The sequence below is a fragment of the Oncorhynchus kisutch genome, linkage group LG14 (genome assembly GCF_002021735.2).
Source record: "Oncorhynchus kisutch isolate 150728-3 linkage group LG14, Okis_V2, whole genome shotgun sequence".
Classification (NCBI taxonomy): Eukaryota; Metazoa; Chordata; class Actinopteri; order Salmoniformes; family Salmonidae; genus Oncorhynchus; species Oncorhynchus kisutch.
Genome location: NC_034187.2, coordinates 54,932,008 through 54,953,419, shown reverse-complemented (window position 1 = coordinate 54,953,419; position 21,412 = coordinate 54,932,008). Strand labels below are relative to the sequence as shown.

Sequence of the window (21,412 nt, the reverse complement as noted above, 5' to 3'; positions counted from 1 at the left end):
TGCAGGCAAGAGTGGTAGGTGGTATTGACTGTGTCACTGTCTGTCCATGTGTCACTGTCTTTCACCTCAAACTTCTCATTCTCGACCTGTGTGCTCTTACGTTGTAAACTTTCATTCATAGGCTAGGTTGCAGCAACCTCATGATGGGTACAGGGAAAAATTTGAGTATCATGTAGTAGCCTAAACCTATCACTGTTACATAGAACTGGGTGAATGGAATATGAATGACAGTCAATCCATCCAATAGAAAATAAGGCCATGCTCATGAGAAGAAAATTTTTCTTTGTCCTCCATCATCTTAAATGGCACTGACGGCCACTGAAAGATACAGGCGTCCTTCCTAACTCAATTGATGGAGAGGAAGGAAACCGCTCAGGGATTTCACCATGAAGCCAAATGGGGATTTTAAACCAGTTACAGAGTTTAATGACTGTGATAGGAGAAAACTGAGGATGTATCAACAACATGGTAGTTACTCCACAATGCTAACCTAAATGACAGAGGGAATCGAAGGAAGACTGTAGATAATAGAAATATTGCAAAACATGCATCCTGTTTGCAATAAGGCACTAAAGTAATACTGCATAAAATGTGACAAAAAAATGCACTTTTTGTCCTAAATACAAAGCATTTTGTTTGGTGCAAATCCAACACAACACATCACTGAGTACCACTCTTCATATGTTCAAGCATGGTGGTGGCTGTATCATGTTATGGATATGCTTGTCATCAGCAAGCACTAGTGTGTTTTTTAGGATAAAAAGAAAAAGAATAGAGCTAAGCACAGGCAAGGTCCTAGAGGAAAACCTGGTTCGGTATGCTTTTTCCCCCAAAAGACACTGGGAGACAAATCCTCCTTTCAGCAGGACAATAATCTAAAACACAAGGTACACTGGAGTTACTTACCAAGACGACATCAAATGTTCCTGAGTGGCCTAGTTACAGTGTGGACTTAAATTGGCTTGAAAATCTATGGCAAGACATGAAAATGGATGTCTAGCACTGATCAACAACCAACTAGACCAGAGCTTGGAGTTTAAAAAAATAAATAATGGGCCAATATTGTACAATCCAGCTTTGCAAAGCTCTTAGAGACTTACCCAGAGAGACTATAATCGATGCCAACGGTGACTCTAACATGTATTAACTGAGGGGGTTGAATACTTATCTAACCAAAGTATATTAGTGCTTTATTTTCTAAGCATTTTTCTTCCACTTTGAGTAGTTTGTGTAGATTGTTGACAAAAAAAAGACAATTAAATCACTTTTAATCCCACTTTGCTACACAACAAAATGGCGAATAAGACACGGGGTGTGAATACTTTACGATGGCACTATATAATCCTCTCAACATAACTGCACCCTATGCCATAATACCCTCTTCACAAATGTCCTGTTTCTCCTCCTATAAGATAACTTCCCTCTTTCTCCCAGTAGGACAGGCCTAAGAACAAGCACCAATTTAACACTCTCAAAGCTGACAATATAATTACATCCTCCTGGTCTCTGTTGGTCTAATTCCAGTGCTCCCATCCATCATCTTCCCCACAGTGTAACTATGTTCAGCTCTGACAAAAGCAGCTGCACTGGTTGCTGCTAAATCATTCATTTCTATTGGAGCGAGAGTGTAACTAGTTTCTTTTTCAGAGACCACTAATTGCTTATAGATGGATCGATCAATGTCTGGATGATGGTTTGATTGTCTATTCTTGTAAAACGCACCAGTCAGCAACACGAATTTGTTTGGAGAAAGACAATGGATGATTCTATTCTATTCTATTCCATTCTACTAAGCCCCTAGCCTGATCTTCCCCAATTCAGGTTTGCATTTTCCTCATGTGTCTCGTCAAAATACATCACCCCCGTCCCTTTAACTCACTGTCTGGTGAGGAAGCGTGTCATGGCGTTGGGTTTCCTCATGAACAGCACCACCTGGCGGTTCAGCCAGACGAAGAAGGCCCCCAGGAAGCCGCAGGAGATCCTGCAGTGACAACCACCAGCACCTTTACCTCACTCACGCTCAAGGTTCAAATAAGAACAAGAGAAGGTACATTTTCTGAATAATATACAGTATGTGTGCCTGCTTCAGATGTAAGTTTAGTTGGTGTCGATCTAGCCTGTAATATCGTTTTTTCTAGATCTGTAATCTAGGAAGCTGAAGCAAGCACACTGGCAAGCAAAACCATACACGCCATCTCCGTTCTTAAAATAACTACCAATGTAAGAGCTTTATGGCACATAGAATGAGGTTAGGCATTCATGTTGGGTTATGACAACGAACTACACACAGTGTGGTCACCGTGCCCTCACCACGCTCCTGGGGGCTCTCGACCCTTTCTCTCACCCGATGATGGCAAATGCAGGCAGCTCCTGGAGGTCAAAGGGGAAGTCCATGCGGAACTTGGTGCGGAAGAGAGCAGTGATGGTGACTGTGGAGGACGAAAAGACAGGGGGTGCAGGGAAATAGAGTCTTAGAACTTATACACGAACATTATACTATTTATCATGTATAGTTCCACAGAAATGCACATCCCTTCACATTTTCCACATTTTGTTGTGTCACAGCCTGCAATACCTCCTCGTGCATGTAGTTCATGGACCCACCTGCATCTTTGTTGAACACAGAGAGCACTCTGAATATGAAGGCACTGAAGGTGGCGGCGAAATAGCCTCTCCAGTAGTTCCTCACAGCAAAGTAAGTGGACGTCACCTCGATACTGAACAGCACCCCTGGTAGAGCGGCAGGATCAAAGCAAGAGAGAGGTCAAATATCAGTCAGACGTCATATCAGAAAACTCTAGATCGCATATTGCATTTTGAAGACTTGCCATGAAGACCTGTCACAAATACACATAACTGAGGCCATTTCACCATGCCTATATTGATTGTCAGACACATGACAATTGCTTGAGCTGATTTCGTAGCTTGCTTTATACTAGATGAATGGAAGGTGAATCGAAAAGGAAAACAGTGTTGTACCTCCAAGAGGGGTACCGAAACAGCAACCCACCCCAACCGCACAGCCAACTGTAAGGATGTCTGTGTAGCAGTATGGGCTCTACTGACACACAGAGAGACGGTGACAGAGAGAGGGCAGCAGAGATGTAGAGCGGAAGGGACAGACAGACAGATAGAGGGTCAGGGGCAAGGGGATCCCATACAAGTAGACAAGGAACCGAGGGAGGAAAAGAGAACCTCATTGGAAAAACATCTAAAAGTATAATGCGAAGTGATCTGACAAAACTGTAATGTCCGTGTTCTCAATGTTGGTCAAGTAACTGCTCACCTGATGGACTCCCGAGAAGAACGTCATACACTTGCTCAGCACAGCAGCACAGATGCTGGCGATATGAACAAATGGGCCCTTGGGAAGAAAAAGTGGAAGACAAGGGGGAAGAAACAAGGAAACTTGTAGTGGCTTTTTTTAGATAGCTGTAATCAGGGAATCAGATGTGAGTGCGTGTAACCCACCTCTTTCCCTACTGGCATCCCACTGCCCAGACCTGCAGTCAGACCAATGACCTTGGCAGTAAAAGCCCTGACAGTCAGATACTCCTTCAACACGACCCCTCTGAGAATGGTCTTCAGCTCAGGAATACCAGAGCCTGAGAGAGAGAGAGAGAGAGAGAGAGAGAGAGAGAGAGAGACAGAGAGAGAGAGACAGAGAGAGACAGAGAGAGACAGAGAGAGAGCAAGAGATAGCGAGACAGACAGACAGACAGGGTGGGGAGGTGAAAAGAGGTCAGGGAAGAGGTAGAATTACAAAATTGTTGTTTTACAGGAAAACCAATATATGTTTGTCTCAGAACGACAAGGAAAGGTCATAGCTTTAGATAGACAGTGAGGTCATCAGTGTGTGAGGACAGGGCTAGGTAGGTACACAAGCAGAGAGGGGAGAAGATCAATGGATAACGGACTGTGGGTAACAGGTCATTAGGGTGGCGGGTGATGGGGAAAGTAAGCAGTAAGCATTGAGTGAGTGAGCGGGTACACACCGATGGCTTGTGGGGCGACCAGGTGGCAGAAGAAGGAGGCGAACATGATGAGCGCCATGGGATAGCTGACCCAAGCCAGGTACTGGAGCAGGACATTACCCCTCAGCTCCCAGTGAATCCACTTATACACTGACAGGGGGGAGTGGGAATGAGGGGAGGGGTGAAAGTGAAGCATGTGAAGGGTTGTGAGAAAAAGCAGGAAGGTAGAGGAGCAGGTGGGCAAAACAGAAAGGGGAAGGATGAAGGGCAATAGGGAGGAGGGGGAGGAGGGGGAGGAGGAAATGAGGGGAAGACACAGAACAAGGGGTGAAGATAAGGGAAGAGGATGGAGGATAAGGTAAGGGGGGTGAGAAGAGAGGAGAAAGGGAAGTTGGTTATGACAGGGCAGACACTGACACAGACAGTTACAAAGAAAATACACTAAGATGCCCTATTTCTTGGATGAACTGTCAATCCATCTGGACTGACAGATGTCCTTTCCCTTTGTAGATGTTTCTCTTGCCATTAGTAATATTCTGTGAGAGAGGCACTGGCTTGCTTAGTTTCACCCGTGTTTCATCGAAATGTACACTGTAAAAAAAGATATTGAGATTCAGAATTACTAGTTTTATCTAGCCAAGTCAACTCAATTTGTTACATTTGTTGAGTTGACAAAATATTAAGTTTAAAATGTCAAAGCTTATCAAATCGAGTGAGCAAAAAACAATGTTTACCCAACTTAGAAATTCACAACCATGAAGTCAAATCAACTGAAGCAACAGACCCCTTGACCTTTTCCACATTTTGTTACGTTACAGCCTTATTCTAAAATTGATTCAATCGTTTCCCCCCCCCCCCCTCATCAATCTACACACAATACCCCATAATGAACAAAGCAAAAACAGGTGTTTAGAAATGTATGCACATTTATAAAAAATTATAATAATGAAATATCACATTTACATATATATTGAGACCCTTTACTCAGTACTTTGTTCAAGCACCTTTGGCAGCAATTACAGCCTTGAGTCTTCTTGGGTTTGACGCTACAAGCTTGGCACACCTGTATTTGGGGAGTTTCTCCCATTATTCTCTGCAGATGCTCTCAAGCTCTGTGAAGTCTGATGCAGAGCGTCTCTGCACAGCTATTGTCAGGTCTTTCCAGAGATGTTCGATCAGGTTCAAGTCCGGGCTCTGGCTGGGCCACTCAAGGACACTCAGACACTTGTTCCGAAGCCATTCCTGGGTTGTCTTGGCTGTGCGCTTATTGTTGTTGTCCTTTCGGAAGGTGAATTGTTGCCCCAGTCTGAGGTCCTGAGCGCATATGCAGCAGCTTTCTATCAATGATCTCTCTGTACTTTGCTCCATTCATCTTTCCCTTGATGCTGACTAGTCTACCAGTCAGTGCCGCTGAAAAAACATCCCCACAGAATGATGCTGCCACCACCATGCTTCACCATAGGGATGGTGCCAGGATTCCTCTAGATGTGATGCTTGGCACAAAGACATCAATCTTGGACTCATCAGACCAGAGTATGTTGTTTCTCATGGTCTGAGAGTCCTTTAGGTGCCTTTTGGCAAACGACAATCGTGTGGTCATGTGCCTTTTACTGAGGAGTGGCTTCCGTCTGGCCACTGTACCACAAAGGCCTGATTGGTGTAGTGCTGCAGAGATGGTTGTCCTTCTGGAAGGTTCTCACATCTCCACAGAGGAACTCTGGAGCCCTGTCAGAGTGACCATCAGGTTCTTGGTTACCTCCCTGACAAAGACCCTTCTCCCCCGATTGCTCAGTTTGGCTGGGCAGCCAACTTTAGGAAGAGTCTTGGTGGTTCCAAACTTCTTCCATTTAAGAATGATGGAAGCCACTGTGTTCTTGGTGATCTTCAATGCTGCAGAAATGTTTTGGTACCCTTCTCCGGATCTGTGTCTCAACACAACAAAACTCAACGGTCAATTCCTTCGACCTCATGGCTTGGTTTCTGCTCTGATTTGCACTGTCAACTGTGGGACCTTATATAGACAGGTGTGTCTCTTTCCAAGTTATGTCTAATCAATTGAATTAAAGTTGTAGAAACATCTCAAGGATGATCAATGGTAACAGGATGCACCTGAGCTCAATTTCGAATCTCCTGGCAAAGGGTCTGAATATGTAAATAAGTTTGATCTGTTTTTAAAATTTTGTATAAATGTGCAAAAATGTCTAAAACCCTTTTTTCACTTTGTCATTATGGGATACTGTGTGTAGATTGCTGGGATTTTTTATTTGATTTAAAACATTTTAGAATAAGGCTGTAAAGTAACAAAATTTGAAAAAAGTGAAGGGGTCTGAATACTTTCCGAATGCACTGTAACAGTAGTGCTGACTGAAAGTGTCAAGTTCAGATGACTTCAACATATTTTGGGGGGGCCGAGCTCATGACAATAATATCCAGCATGCTTTACAACCGTTAATTTTTATATTTACATTTTTTTACATTTAGCAGACGCTTTTATCCAGAGCGACTTCAGTTGAAGGTAGATTTTAAAAAATAACAAGGTAAACGTTTCTGTCACTGTTGCTGAGAATGCCATTGCAGTTGAAGTGATCTGTTGATTTGTTGACATTACTCAGTACACTGAAAAACTCACACATGGTGAAGAGACAGATGGGAGGGTAATGTGCCTTACTGAAATCTCTATTATATCATTTCAAAGACTTAGTCAGTAATTTTCAAAGTAGTTGTTTCAACTGTATAGGAAGTTGACACAACTTTAGATTTTAAGGCAGCCTGGTTGCAAATTTAAAACAACTTATACAACAAGTTATTAAATACTAATTTGTGAGTTCCACTTACTTTACTAGGTTAAAGTAACATTAGAATAAGTAAACTCCACACAAAATCCAGATTGGACTTGAAATCAAATTTTAAGGCAGCTTGGTAACAAACTATACAGTGTACAGGTGTGTATCGTCCACGTATCAGAGCAAATTTACTCTGTGTTTATGAATAACATCACTGAAAGGTATTATATAACATTTGCACAGTAGCGGTCCAAGAACAGAGCCTTGAGGGATTCCACTGCACAAACTTCACTCAACCCCCTAATTTGGGTAATGACCATAAACATCATTTATAATTTCAAGTATAACGTTTTGCAATGTTTGTTTTGCAAGATTCATTTTGCAAATCAGGTTACCGCTGAACTGTTTTGCAACACTTTTTGATAATCACTTAGCCTAACCCTCAACAATAAGCAACCAGGTGTCTTGTTAGATAACTATTTATGCTGTAAAAGCATTCATGCAACTGTATGCATTGCCGGTTCAGTGGCTTGAATGCAAGCATTGTGAAAACATATCTCATCATCATAAAACAAGATGGTTTAGTGTGTGTTGCATTGTGGGTATTGTAGTACATTGTAGACTTTTGGCACTGGTGTAGTCCATGGTCCAGCTGACCAGTGCCATTGAGATGCCCAGCAGCACCAGAAAGATCCAGTCCTCTCCCAGCTTGGTGACCAGGAACTTCTGTACCCGTGCTACACAGTCTGAGAAAACACCATGAAAGACGATAATTCACAATAAAGCTTCAACTACATGTATACTTTGTAACTATACAGTGTTAAAAGGTCATCAATTCTAAAATCAGATTTGATTTTAATACAACAATAACCAGTTTTTATCAATGTTCATGTTCAACTATTGATCACAAGCTAACAATTTTGAAAGTGCAACATTAACTCTGAGTATTAACTCTGAGTATTGTGGGGCAATAAAGACACTTTTAACATCTGCGACTTTAATGAGCACTGACTTCTCACCTCTGCACTTTGAGTAGGAGCAACGTTTCTTTATAGACAAAGGGTTGCCTTGCTCTGTAGCCATTTGTGCATGTCCCACCTCGTCTGAGTGATGCCGACCCCCGTGCCTGCTGTGGTGCCCGTGTCCATGTGTGTGACCATGGTGGTGGCCATGGTGGTGCCCGTGGTGATGGTGGCCACGGTGATGCTGTGGATGGTGGCCATGGTGATGGTGATGGTGGTGGTGTTTCTTCCATTGTCTCTCTGTTAGAAGTCGGGTGGCCTCTCTCCGGCCAGACCCACCCGTGTGCTCATGGTATTCCCCATACAGCTGAAAGTGACAGGAGGAAGAGAGACTACAGAACATGACCCATATGTTCATGAACAAAGGACTACAGTGAAGACCCGCTGAAAATGTAGTTCAGGTAAGGTTAGGATGACAACATTCTATTTTGGGAAAATAAAAAACAACAGTTTAAGATATTTTAATTTGCTCTGAATGTGTATATTTTAAAGAAAATATATATCATGCAGTATATATACTATTATATATATATATACTATACTATTATTACATACAGTATATGTGCACGTAACAGTTCATATTTCCTACATTGTAGATGTAAGGTTCTGCATTTATTTTCTTAGTCAACCTTGTGTTCTGTTTCGTTGTGTTCTTGAACGTAGCCCTGTCTGTCATTTTACGCACCTGGTCTCATCAGCTCCTTATTTAGTTCAGTTCATTCTGTTTGTGCCTTTGTGAGGTATTGTTCGTTTGACTCTACTTAGCCTTTTCCTGGCGTGTTTGTGAGAACCAGTTATAGACTTCAGTCACAGTTTGGATTCACCTGCCTGTTTGCCTACCTGTGTATGACCATTGCCTGCCTGTGACCACGATTCCTGCCTTCTGTGAGGGTGAAATAAACACCTGCCGCGCTCTGTGTGTGACTCTAGACCTTTTTCTCCCTGAGTATTCATAACAGTAGAATAATAGTGAAGACATCAAAATTATGAAATAACACATGTGGAATCATGCAGTAACCAAAAAAGTGTTAAAAAAAATCTAAACCTATTATACGTGTCTATGATATGAAGGTCAGTCAATCTAGAAACATTTCAAAAACTTTTAGTTTTTTCAAGGGCAGTTCCAAAAACCATCAAGGGCCATGATGAAATTGGCTCTCATGAGGACCGCCACAGGAAAGGAAGACCCAGAGTTACCTCTGCTGCAGAGAATAAGTTCATTCGAGTTACCAGCCTCAGAAATTGCAGCCCAAATAAATGCTTCACAGAGAACAAGTAACAGACACATCTCAACATCAACTGTTCAGAGGAGACTGAATCAGGCCTTCATGGTCAAATTGCTGCAGAGAAACCACTTCTAAAGGACACCTATAAGAAGAGACTTGCTTGAGCCAAGAACCACGAGCAATGGACATTAGACTGGTGAAAATTTGTCCTTTGGTCTGATGAGTCCAAATTTGAGATTTTTGGTTCCAACCGCCGTGTCTTTATGAGACACAGAGTAGGTGAACAGGTGATCTATGCATGTGTGGTTGGCACCATGAAGCATGGAGGAGGAGGTGGGATGGTGTGGGGGTGCTTTGCTGGTGAGACTGTCAGTGATCTATTTAGAATTCAAGGCACACTTAATCAGCATGGCTACCACAGCATTCTGCAGCGATACGTCATCCCATCTGGTTTGTGCTTAGTGGGACTATCATTTGTTCTTCATCAGGACAATGGCCCAACACACATCCAGGCTGTGTAAGGGCTATTTGAGCAAGAAGGAGGGTGATGAAGTGCTGCATCAGATGACTTGGCCTCCACAATCACCCAACCTCAACCCAATTGGGAGGGTTTGGGATGAGTTGGACCGCAGAGTGAAGGAAAAGCAGCCAACAAATGCTCAGAATATGTGGGCACTCCAAGACCGTTGAGAAAATAATTATTTTGGTTGAGAGAATGCCAAGCATGTGCAAACCTGTCATCAAGTCAGACGGTGGCTACTTTGAAGAATCTAAAATCTAAAATATATTTTGATTTTTTTGAAACACTTTTTTGCTTTCTACATGATTCCATATGTTAATTCATAGTTATGATGTCTTCACTATTATTCTACAATGTGGAACATAGTAAAAACATTGAATTAGTAGATGTGTCCAAACTTTTGACTTGGTACTGTATGTTATGAAAATATATAAATATAATGTGAATGGTCATGTATCAAAGAAGAACTTAAAATAAATAAACATATATTGATTGTTTCAGAATGTGGGAGAGTTCAAGTGTCATAATGTACAGTGAGCTCCAAAAGTATTGGGACAGTAACACATTTTTTGTTGTTTTGCCTCTGTAGCCACAAATTTCATACCCCCCCCCCCCCCCAAGACATTATAACCTCTCACCATTACAATAGCAGTGGAGGTTAGCATTTTTTTGGGGGGGGGGGGTTATGATATTTATGCCTCTGTAATGTTTTCACTCATCATTATTCACAATTCATTCAAGATTATCCGTAATCATGGTAGCATCCATTTCTACTGTATTATTGATTGTATGTTTGTTTATTCCATGTGTAACTCTGTGTTGTTGTCTGTGTCGAACTGCTTTGCTTTATCTTGGCCAGGTCACAGTTGCAAATGAGAACTTGTTCTCAACTAGCCTACCTGGTTAAATAAAGGTGAAATAAAAATATATTAAAACAATACACAATGTAGAAGTGTTAAGAAACATATTCTACTCTTATTTACAGTAAAATTGACTCCAAAATGATACAATAAATGATTTACCATTCATTTCTATTGGGCACAAAGTAATAGTGGCATCCACGTTAATCCAAAATGCTGGAGTACAGAGCCAAAACAAATCAAAAATTGTCACTGTCCCAATACTTTTGGAGCTCACCGCATTCTGGCGGACGGGTCATACAGAAAGACAAAACTCCTCGACATGTTGACTTTAAATCTCGTAGAGAGGAAGCGCGGGTCTATATTTGGATGAATTCCCTCTGGACCGCATCCAGACATCTGGCAAAGAGATAACTCCACCTCGCAACTCTCTCACACACAGAAACATGGACATACTTTCATAAACACATACATGACACACTCAAATAATGTCCTATTGTCTAATACATCTAATACTACATTACTTGGCTTTTATCATAGTGTAATTACAATGCATGGAATGTATCTTTTTGAGTGATAGCTATTACATTAGATTCTGATGGGGGTGGGGGGAGCAGGTGGTTGGTAAGCTACTACACCAACCAAAGATCAAGCCAAGATTCAAGGTATTTGATCCTGTATCAGACAAGACCAGCAGTGGGTTGTGGGTAAGTATTTCACCCACTTTGTAATCATGACAGACACCTTTCACAATCAACCTGGAGAGGTTGGAAATATAACATTCCAATTCTAAACGGAAGAAGACATATTCTAATTCACTTGCATAAACAGTCAATCAAGTCTACTAATTACTATGATAAAAAAACTATCAAACAGCAGAACATCTTGTAAGGAACATGTCAACGCCAATATTTTCCAAACTAACAGTTCAATGGTCTTCAAACCTACACTGTTATTGTTTCATTTGCATGATATTGTTTTAGTGGCTCAATTTATTTATTTATATTTTTATTTCACCTTTATTTTACCAGGTAGGCCAGTTGAGAGCAAGTTCTCATTTATAACTGCGACCTGGCCAAGATAAAGCAAAGCAGTTTGACACAAACAACAACACATGGAATAAACAAATGTACAGTCAATAACACAATAGAAAAAAATCTAGATACTGTGTGTGCAAATGAGGTAAGATCAGGGAGGTAAGGCAATAAATAGGCTTTAGTGGCGAAGTGATTACAATTTAGCAATTAAACACTGGAGTGATAGATGTGCAGAAGATGAATGTGCAAGTAGAGATACTGAGGTGCAAAGGAGCAAAAATAAATAAATAATAATAACAATATGGGGATGAGGTATTTGGATGGGCTATTTACAGATGGGCTATGTACAGGTGCAATGATCTGTGAGCTGCTCTGACAGTTGATGCTTAAAGTTAGCGAGGGAGATATGAGTCTCCAGCTTCAGTGATCTTTGCAATTCTTTCCAGTCATTGGCAACAGAGAACTGGAAGGAAAGGCGGCCAAAGGAGGAATAGGCTTTGGGGGTGACCAGTAAAATATACCTGCTGGAGCGCGTGCTACGGGTGGGTGCTGCTATGGTGACCAGTGAGCTGAGATAAGGCGGGGCTTTACCTAGCAAAGACTTATAGATGACCTGGAGCCAGTGAGTTTGGTGACGAATATGAGGCGAGGGCCAGTCAACGAGAGCATATAGGTCGCAGTGGTGGGTAGTATATGGTGCTTTGGTGACAAAACGGATGGCAATGTGATAGACTGCATCCAATTTGCTGAGTAGAGTGTCGGAGGCTATTTTGTAAATAACATCGACGAAGTCAAGGATTGGTAGGATAGTCAATTTTACGAGGGTATGTTTGGCAGCATGAGTGAAGGATGCTGTGTTGCGAAATAAGAAGCCGATTCTAGATTTAATTTTGGATTGGAGATGCCTAATGTGAGTCTGGACGTAGATGTTACAGTCTAACCAGACACCTAGGTATTTGTAATTATCCATATATTCTAAGTCAGAACTGTCCAGAGTAGTGATGCTGGACGGGCGGGCAGGTGCGGGCAGCGATCGGTTGAAGAGCATGCATTTAGTTTTACTTGCATGTAAGAGCAGTTGGAGGCCATGGAAGCAGGGTTGTATGGCATTGAAGCTCGTCTGGAGGTTAGTTAACACAGTGTCCAAAGAAGGGCCAGAAGTATACAGAATGGTGTCATCTACGTAGAGGTTGATGAGAGAATCACCAGTAGCAAGAGCGACATCATTGATGTATACAGAGAAAAGAGTCGGCCCGAGAATTGAACCCTGTGGCACCCCCATAGAGACTGCCAGAGGTCCGGGAAAACAGGCTCTCCGATTTGACACACTGAACTCTGTCTGAGAAGTAGTTGGTGAACCAGGCGAGGCAGTCATTTGAGAAACCAAGGCTGTTGAGTCTGTCGATAAGAATGTGGTGATTGACAAAGTCGAAAGCCTTGGCCAGGTCGATGAATACGGCTGGACAGTATTGTCTTTTATCGATGGCAGTTATGATATTGTTTAGGACCTTGAGCGTGGCTGAGGTGCACCCATGACCAGCTCGGAAACCAGATTGCATAGCGGAGAAGGTACGGTGGGATTCGAAATGGTCGGTGATCTGTTTGTTAACTAGGCTTTCGAAGAACTAGGCTTTCAAATTTGGCCCGCGGGGTAATTATATTTGGCCCGCGAGACAATACCAAATTACTACTAGAGCTGGCCCGCCGGTATTATACAGCGCATTCACCACTAATACTACGAATCCCATAATGCTCTGCTGTTTTCGCGCGCCAATCAGGACAGGACCCAGAAACGCTCTCTCCTCTCCTGACTACTGTCACAGCAACATAGACGCTACAACTGTCAGCGAGCTAACCCTTCCCAAAAATGGCGAAAAGAAAGGCAGAAAACAGGAGCTTTCTGGACAAGTGGGAGGCAGAATATCTGTTTACATATGTAAAAGACAAACCTGTTTGTCTTGTTTGTGAAGTCAACGTGGCTGTAAGTAAGGAGTACAACATTAGACGACACTATGAAACGAAACACCATGACAAATACAAGGACCTGGACATGACTCAAAGGAGCCAGAAAGTAGAGGAGATGAAAAGAAGTTTGGTTTCACAACAGAATATGTTTAAAAAAGCCACATCACAAAGCGAGGCTGCTGTAAAGGCTAGTTATATAGTGGCAGCAGAGATCGCAAAATCAGCCCGGCCCTTTAATGAGGGAGAGTTCATGAAAAAGTGCATGATGAAGGTTTGTGACCTCGTATGCCCAGAGAAAAAACAAGCATTTTCAAACGTGAGCCTGAGCAGGAACACAGTAGCTGATCGCACAAGTGATCTTGCCACCAATCTGTATGACCAGCTGATGGAAAAGGGAAAAGATTTTGTTGCGTTCTCCCTCGCTGTGGATGAGAGCTGCGACGCATCTGATCTGATCTGCTCAGCTGTCAGTCTTCATCCGTGGAGTGGACTCAAATCTGTGTGTTACGGAGGAGCTATTAGGATTCAAATCAATGCATGGCACAACCACAGGAAAGGAAATCTTTGAGGAGGTTTCCAAATGTGTAACTGAAATAAAGCTGCCGTGGGATAAACTCGTTGGATTAACGACAGATGGTGCGCCAGCGATGTGCGGTAAAAAGAGTGGACTGGTGGGCATGGTTCGGGAGAAGATGTGGGAAGAGAACTGTGCAGGTGAGCTAACTGTTTACCACTGCATCATACATCAGGAAGCACTGTGTGCCAAAGCCCTAAAGATGGAACATGTTATGACCACAGTAACACAGGTAGCTAACTTTATAAGAGCCAAAGGTCTAAATCACCGCCAGTTTAAATCTTTTCTGGAGGAGTGTGGTTCGGAATATGCAGACGTGCCGTATCACACAGAGGTGAGATGGCTAAGCAGAGGAAAAGTACTGAACAGATGTTTCGAGCTGCGTGAGGAAATATGTCAATTCCTGGAAACCAAAGGGAAGGATACAGCAGAGCTCCGGGAGCAAAAGTTCCTGTGTGAGCTGGCCTTTCTCTGTGACATCTCGAGCCATCTTGATGCGCTGAACCTGCAGCTTCAGGGGCGGGGGCGCATCATCACAGACATGTACGCTGCAGTGAGGGCCTTCAAAACTAAACTGTGCCTGTGGGAGAATCAGATGCTGCAAGGAAACCCTTGCCATTTTCCCTGCTGCCAATCCATAAAAGCGCAGATCTCTACCGCCGTGTTCCCATGCGCACAGTTTGCTGAAAAACTCAGTGTTCTCGCCGCTGAGTTTAGCCGGCGATTTGCCGACTTCGATGCCCAGAAATGCAAGTTTGAACTGCTTAGTAATCCCTTCGCAGTTGATGTGGAAAATGCACCAACCAACATCCAAATGGAGCTGATTGAACTCCAGTGCAACGACACGCTGAAGTCAAAGTATGATGCTGTGGGCGCCGCACAGTTTCCACGGTTCATCCCTGACACAATGCCTCAGCTCCGCACCCAAGCTGCTCAGATGCTCTCCATGTTCGGCAGCACTTATCTATGCGAGCAACTTTTCTCCTCGATGAAGATGACCAAAACAACTCACAGGAGAAGTCTGACTGATGAACATCTTCGCTCGATACTGAGGATTTCTTCAGCTCAGAGCTTGAGTCCAGACATTGATGAACTAGCATCCAAGAAGAGATGCCAGGTATCTGGCTTGGGCACATCAGATTAGACCAGTGTGCAATAATTAACGTTTTCTTTATGCACCTTTTCTTGCTACAAGGCATGGGCTTGAATGGTTGATTGATTTATTATCATTTTATTTGTAAAATTATTAGCCAGTGGAAAAAGTTTATTTTGGTATTTAAATCAGAAGGCTGCAAATAGAAAAGAGGCATACAATTTTTATTTAAAATTTATTTATTTAATAAATGAATGCCATTGATGTGTTTTTTCATTTGAAATTCGATTTTGCATGTCTCCACTATTAAATTATATATTGTATGGTAATAAGCGATGCTTGTTCCATATTCAATGTTAAAGCAAAACTTGTTTGGGTCCATATTAAAAGGTTAATTTGTTCAATGTTGGCCCGTGACTTTGTTCAGGTTTTACATTTTGGCCCACTGGGTATTTGAGTTTGACACCCCTGGTCTAGAGCGTCTCCCCCTTTGAAGAGGGGGATGACCATGTTAGTTTTCCAATCTTTGGGGATCTCAGACGATATGAAATAGAGGTTGAACAGGCTAGTAATGGGGGTTGCAACAATTGCAATACATAACCCTAATCCTCAATTTAAACAGATGAACCTTTATCTATGTACACACTGATGGAATTACATAATGACATTTCAGACCTGAATAATGTCATAATCAGTGGTGTAAAGTACCTAAGTAAAATTACTTTAAAGTACTACTTAAGTAGTTTCTTGGGGTATATGTACTTTACTTTACTATTTATATTTTTGACAACTTTTACTTCACTACATTCCTAAAGAAACATGAATACTTTTTACTCCATACGTTTTCCCTGACGACCAAAAGCATTATTTACATTCTGAATGCTTACCAGAACAGGAAAATTGTGAAATTCACGCACTTATTGTAACAATGTGCACTGAGAGTCGGGAAGCAAGTTCAGGGAGTGAGTGTTTTAATAAATAAACACAACATAATACAAAATAAGAGACATGAACAACGAACAGACATGACACAGGAACAGAAGCAATAACGCCTGGGGAAGGAACCAAAGGGAGTGACATATATAGGGAAGGTAATCCGGGAGGTGAAGGAGTCCAGGTGAGTCTGATGACGCGCAGGTGCGCCATAACGAGCAGCCTGGTGACCTAGAGGTTGGAGAGGGAGCACACGTGACACTATCAAGAGAACACGTGGTCATCCCTACTGCCTCTGGTCTGGCGGACTCACTAAACACAGATGGATCTTTTGTAAATAACGTCTGAGTGTTGGAGTGTGCCCCTGCCTATCCATGCATTTTAAAAATAACATGGAGCCATCTGCTTTGCTTAATATAAGGAATTTGAAATGATTTATACTTTTACTTATACTTTTGATACTTAAGTATATTTTAGCAATTACATTTACTTTTGATACATAAGTATATTTAAAACCAAATACTTTTAGACTTTTACGCAAGTAGTATTTTACTGGGTGACTTTCACTTTTACTTGAGTAACTTTCTATTAAGGTATCTATACTTTATTGGTAACAATTGGTTACTTTTTCCACCACTGGTCATAATACAGTTCAGTTCATGTGAGGTTCCATGTAAAACACAAATAATCCAATGATTCATGTTTTATTACCGAGACACTATGTGCAGCCTCCATTGTTGTAGTCTACATTTATGTATTTTAAAGAAATTGTTATACACAACATTGCCAAAAATATGTGGACATCTGCTCATCAAACATCTCATTCCAAAATTATGGTCATTAATATGGAGTTGGTCCCCCCTTTGCTCCACTCTTCTGGGAAGGCTTTCCACTAGACATTGGAACATTGCTGCGGGGACTTGCTTCCAATTCAGCCACAAGAGCATTATTGAGGTCTGGAACTGATGTTGGGTGATTAGGCCTGGCTCGCACTCGGCGTTCCAATTAATCCCAAAGGTGTTCGATAGGGTTGAGGTCAGGGCTCTGTGCAGGCCAGTCTAGTTCTTCCACACCGATCTTGACAAACCATTTCTGTATGGACCTCACTTTGTGCACGGGGGCATTGTCATACTGAAACAGTAAAGGGCCTTCCCCAAACTGTTGCCACAAAGTTGAAAGCACAGAATCGTCTAGAATGTCATTGTAAGCTGTAGCGTTAATATTTCCTTTCACTGGAACTAAGGGGCCTAGCCCGAACCATGAAAAACAGCCCCAGACCATTATTGCTCCTCCACCAAACTTTACAGTTGGCAGTATGCATTCGGGCAGGTAGCGTTATCCTGGCATCCACCAATCCCAGATTAGTTTGTCGGATTGTCACATGGTGAAGCCTGATTCATCACTCCAGAGAATGTGTTTCCACTGCTCCAATGGCGGCGAGCTTTACACCACTCCAGCCGACCCTTGACATTGCGCATGGTGATCTTAAGCTTGTGCAAAGATCCCGATGAACAGTTCTTGTGCTGACGTTGCTTCCAGAGGCAGTTAGGAAATCGGTAGTGAGTGTTGCAACGGAGAAAAGAGGATTTTTACGCGCTACAGCACTTGGGGGTCGCGTTCTGTGAGCTTGTGTGGCTTCCGCTTCGCTGCTGAGCCGTTGTTGCTCCTAGACCTTTCCACTTCACAACAACAGCACGTACAGTTGACCGGGGCAGCTCTAGCAGGGCATACATTTGATGAACTGACTTGTTGGAAAGGTGGCATCCTATGGATGGTGCCATGATGAAAGTCACTGAGCTCGTCAGTACGGGCCATTCTACTGACAATGTTTGTCTATGGAGATTGCATGGCTGTGTGATCGATTATACACACCTGTCAGCAACGGGTGTGTCTGAAATATCCGAATACACTCATTTGAAGGGGTGTCCATACTTTTGGCCATGTAGTGTATCTGTTCCACAAAGTGAAGGCCTATATTGCAACTCCATGCTATGGCCTTTTCTCAGTTGGATTTGCTGAACTCCTGCGTCCTCTCTCCTACGTCCTTCCTCGCTTCCTTTTGAAAAAGGTCTCCTCAAACCACTCATCGGTTTCCAGGCCACGGAGTAGAGAAGACGGAGGAGAGAGGGTGGAGGATGGACTTATGCCAAAATTAGAAAAGGCCCATGACACAGTGGATAGGACATGTTGACACAAAACATCCTCCTGAAATCAGACACAGATCAATGTCAATGGGGTGCTGGGCTGCTTGGGACAATATGCAATATCGAGTAGAACCCATACATCCATACACATACTGTACCTTTGTTTAGTGAACATTTTGAACTGATAAGCGGATCTTTCTCACGTAATTTACCATGGTACACCACAAGCGCATAGACATCATACATCAGACATCATTGAATTAGTGAAACAAAATCTTTTGTGGGAAACCAACAATCTGTTGTGTGGAGTCTGAAAAGCATCTAATGTATACTATGAGCGCTCAGATACGAACAACATCTGCATAGTGCAGTTGATCGCTGGTCAACATTGCGACAAGTAGTCACAAGTGGTGCCTAGCGTTGACGCTTTGGGCCGGCCTTTCAATAACCTTTCAACACCTCTTAATTTAGTGTACACGTACAGGTCTGTCTCTGTGGGTCCTAGAAAGAGTGCTGTACGTCAGTCATGGTCATACACACGGAAATGTATAGCACATAAATCCCCAACGTAACATGAGACGAAACTGAGCTGCACACTCGACATGACTTCCATTGGACCAGACCTATCACTGTCAGGCTTACCATGGGATGCCTTAGCAAAGTATCAGACTGTATTATACCTGTATCGGGTAACTGTCCAACAAACCTTTTACTATAACAATATGTTGGGGAAGTTGTATCATTTCAAAAATAGGCACTAAGGGGTTATAATTAGGAATGAAACGAATATATGGGGATGTCTTAAAAAAATATATACTATTGTATACATTGGTATTAAAACTATAGTATTCACTGTAGTGTTTTTGCTGACTCTACTGTAGTATTCACTGTAGTATACTGTATTATTTATAGTTAACTATAGTATAAATGCTGTAGTGAAAGAAAACTGTAGTATATACTATAGTAATTAATGTAGTGTTTTTGCGGATTGTAGTACACTGTAGTATTTACTGTAGTGTTTTTGTGGACATTACTGTAGTATTTACTATGTTTTATTGTCTTTGACATAGAAGTGGAGGCTTTCTCCTTGAGGAAACCTACTGGAGAAATAGAAAAAGAGTCCATTTTCCATAACCTGTAGGTAGGTAGGACTGGGGACTGAACTGATAGTTCAGAGCTTCTACTCTTTTCTATAACCAGTAGGGAACACAATAGTATGGTCTATACTTGGCATGTAGGTTTCTCATTTATGGGTGGCACAAACTTTGTGCGATATGGGGGAGGGGAATGGACAGAGTATTTACAATTTAAATACTGTAGTATTTACTATAGTTAAACAAGTGTGGTATTTTTGCAGAAATAGTATTTACAGTGTTTTTGCAGATAATAATGTAGTATTTACTATAGTATTCTACAGTTTTCTACAACATCTATAGTAAGCATTACACGACCAAAGGATATTACAGTGTGTAATGTAGTATTCTACAGTATACTACAAAGTGCTACAGTAAGCACTACACAATCGAGGGATACTACAGTGTGTACTATAGTATTCTACAGTTTACTACATAATTCTATAGTAAGTACTGTAAACGGTAAACGGTAGTATTTTTCATGTGGGAACTTTCCCAGCTGCCGTCTGCGGAATCTGTGGACAGGATTTAGTAACAATGAATCTTTTATAACAGTGTGTTGTTGGATTTGAATGACTGAATTCAACACAGGTGTCAGTAGCAGACTTACGGATATTATGTGTACACTAAATCCATTTGGCTGTAGTCATGGATTTACTGGGAAATACTAGCCTCCAGAAAAGGAGTCAGAAATACTTTCAGTCCCCTGAAGTGCAGCAGTAAAGCCTTGGTTATGCCACTTGTTATACTATACCAAGGAAGAAGAAACCGCTCTCAACCGACTCACCCCTGGAAAATAGTGCAAGGTGGGGTTAGCCGTAACCCCACCTGCAATTGAGTGACGATCCTCTACACACCAAAAGATACTCAAAAGATCATCATGTTTTTAATAATGAGAAAATATCATGTCTAATCATGTTTTATAGAAACATTTGGTTTCATTCTAAATGATTCCAAACTGTAAGTTTGATTTAACTTGTTTGGGGAACTTAAAGAAATTCTCCCCCTACAGATTCCCTTATTAGCGAGAGGTCTTAATCAAGACTTAATCCTCACTCCATTTTTATTTGCCCTATTTTCTTTATCAGGGTCCTTGTGTTTCCTAGTGGTTTCTGTACAAACTCTTTCACCTTCAGAATACATTGTGGTAACATAACATCTTGGCAAACTCCTGTGACAGGAAGGCAAATCTCTTTGATGCTCACTCCTCCAACAAAGGCCATGGGCGAGTTGGAATCTTAAAGATTTCATCAATATATATGTCTAGTAACACACAGATGTTTTCACAAACATTTACTATGCATTTACTTAACTAGCATCTAACTGGATCTAACTTAGGACAGTCAACTAACTAGTCCATGACTGTAATGCATCACTATCATATGGCTATTGGCTATTCTACACACTATAATATACTACAACTACTAATATACTACACAGTAGGTCATATGCTAAAGGTTTTGTGACCATTGTAGTATTAACGTCCCCATCAGTTTGCTTGTTGATACATTCAGATCAGTCTTGTAAAGTGCCTGTATGAACACCTTATCAACAAGCTGGTTCATTTAAACGTTTTCAAATGAGAAATGACACCTGTGTGACTGATACACGTGTTTTATCCCATACCATCACGTCGCTGCTCGCTCACAACTCCCATCAGTCTATTTCAGTCATCCTCTGCCTTTCCCTACCTCTGTCAGTACATGTAATCCCCCTCTTTCTCCATATTTCTCCTCCCCTCTGAGCCCCTCGCTCTCTTCTGCATCTACACCTCATGCTCCTCGAACACTTTCCCTCTCTCCCCCCTTTCTCACCGGGTGTAACTCTACTCTGGGAGTTATATTTAGCACCGGTGTGACCCAACGTTCACCGCTACACACTTCTCCACACCTCTCACTCTCGCTATCTCTCGCCCTCTGGGTGTATCTCCCAATCTCTCACTATCTGTCTGCTTGTCTGTCGTCCAGCTGACCCTCAAGGATTTCTGTAAGGGAGAGGTAGGTGTGAATGGACCACGGCATTTGGGCATGTTCGTAAAGCGGAAAGCAAGCACGTTTATCATAAAGTGTACAGAGACATCAAATCACTCCGTGTGGATTTGATCAACACTGCAAAATAGATTTCATCTCAATGAACATCATAAGGGCT

General features: G+C 42.0%; 1 protein-coding gene across 1 annotated transcript in view; it reads right to left on the bottom strand.

The window, feature by feature from the left end:
* Positions 1 to 21,412, bottom strand: part of LOC109903640 (chloride channel protein 1-like) — a 39,202-nt gene that overhangs the window by 14,548 nt on the left and 3,242 nt on the right. The window contains exons 2-10 of the mRNA XM_020500470.2: positions 7,777 to 8,086; positions 7,372 to 7,503; positions 3,996 to 4,124; positions 3,472 to 3,605; positions 3,287 to 3,364; positions 2,980 to 3,058; positions 2,605 to 2,730; positions 2,345 to 2,429; positions 1,880 to 1,981 (exon numbers count right to left, since the gene is read on the bottom strand). Coding sequence (XP_020356059.2) covers positions 1,880 to 1,981; positions 2,345 to 2,429; positions 2,605 to 2,730; positions 2,980 to 3,058; positions 3,287 to 3,364; positions 3,472 to 3,605; positions 3,996 to 4,124; positions 7,372 to 7,503; positions 7,777 to 8,086 — 1,175 coding nt within the window. The remainder of the gene's footprint in view (positions 1 to 1,879; positions 1,982 to 2,344; positions 2,430 to 2,604; positions 2,731 to 2,979; positions 3,059 to 3,286; positions 3,365 to 3,471; positions 3,606 to 3,995; positions 4,125 to 7,371; positions 7,504 to 7,776; positions 8,087 to 21,412) is intronic.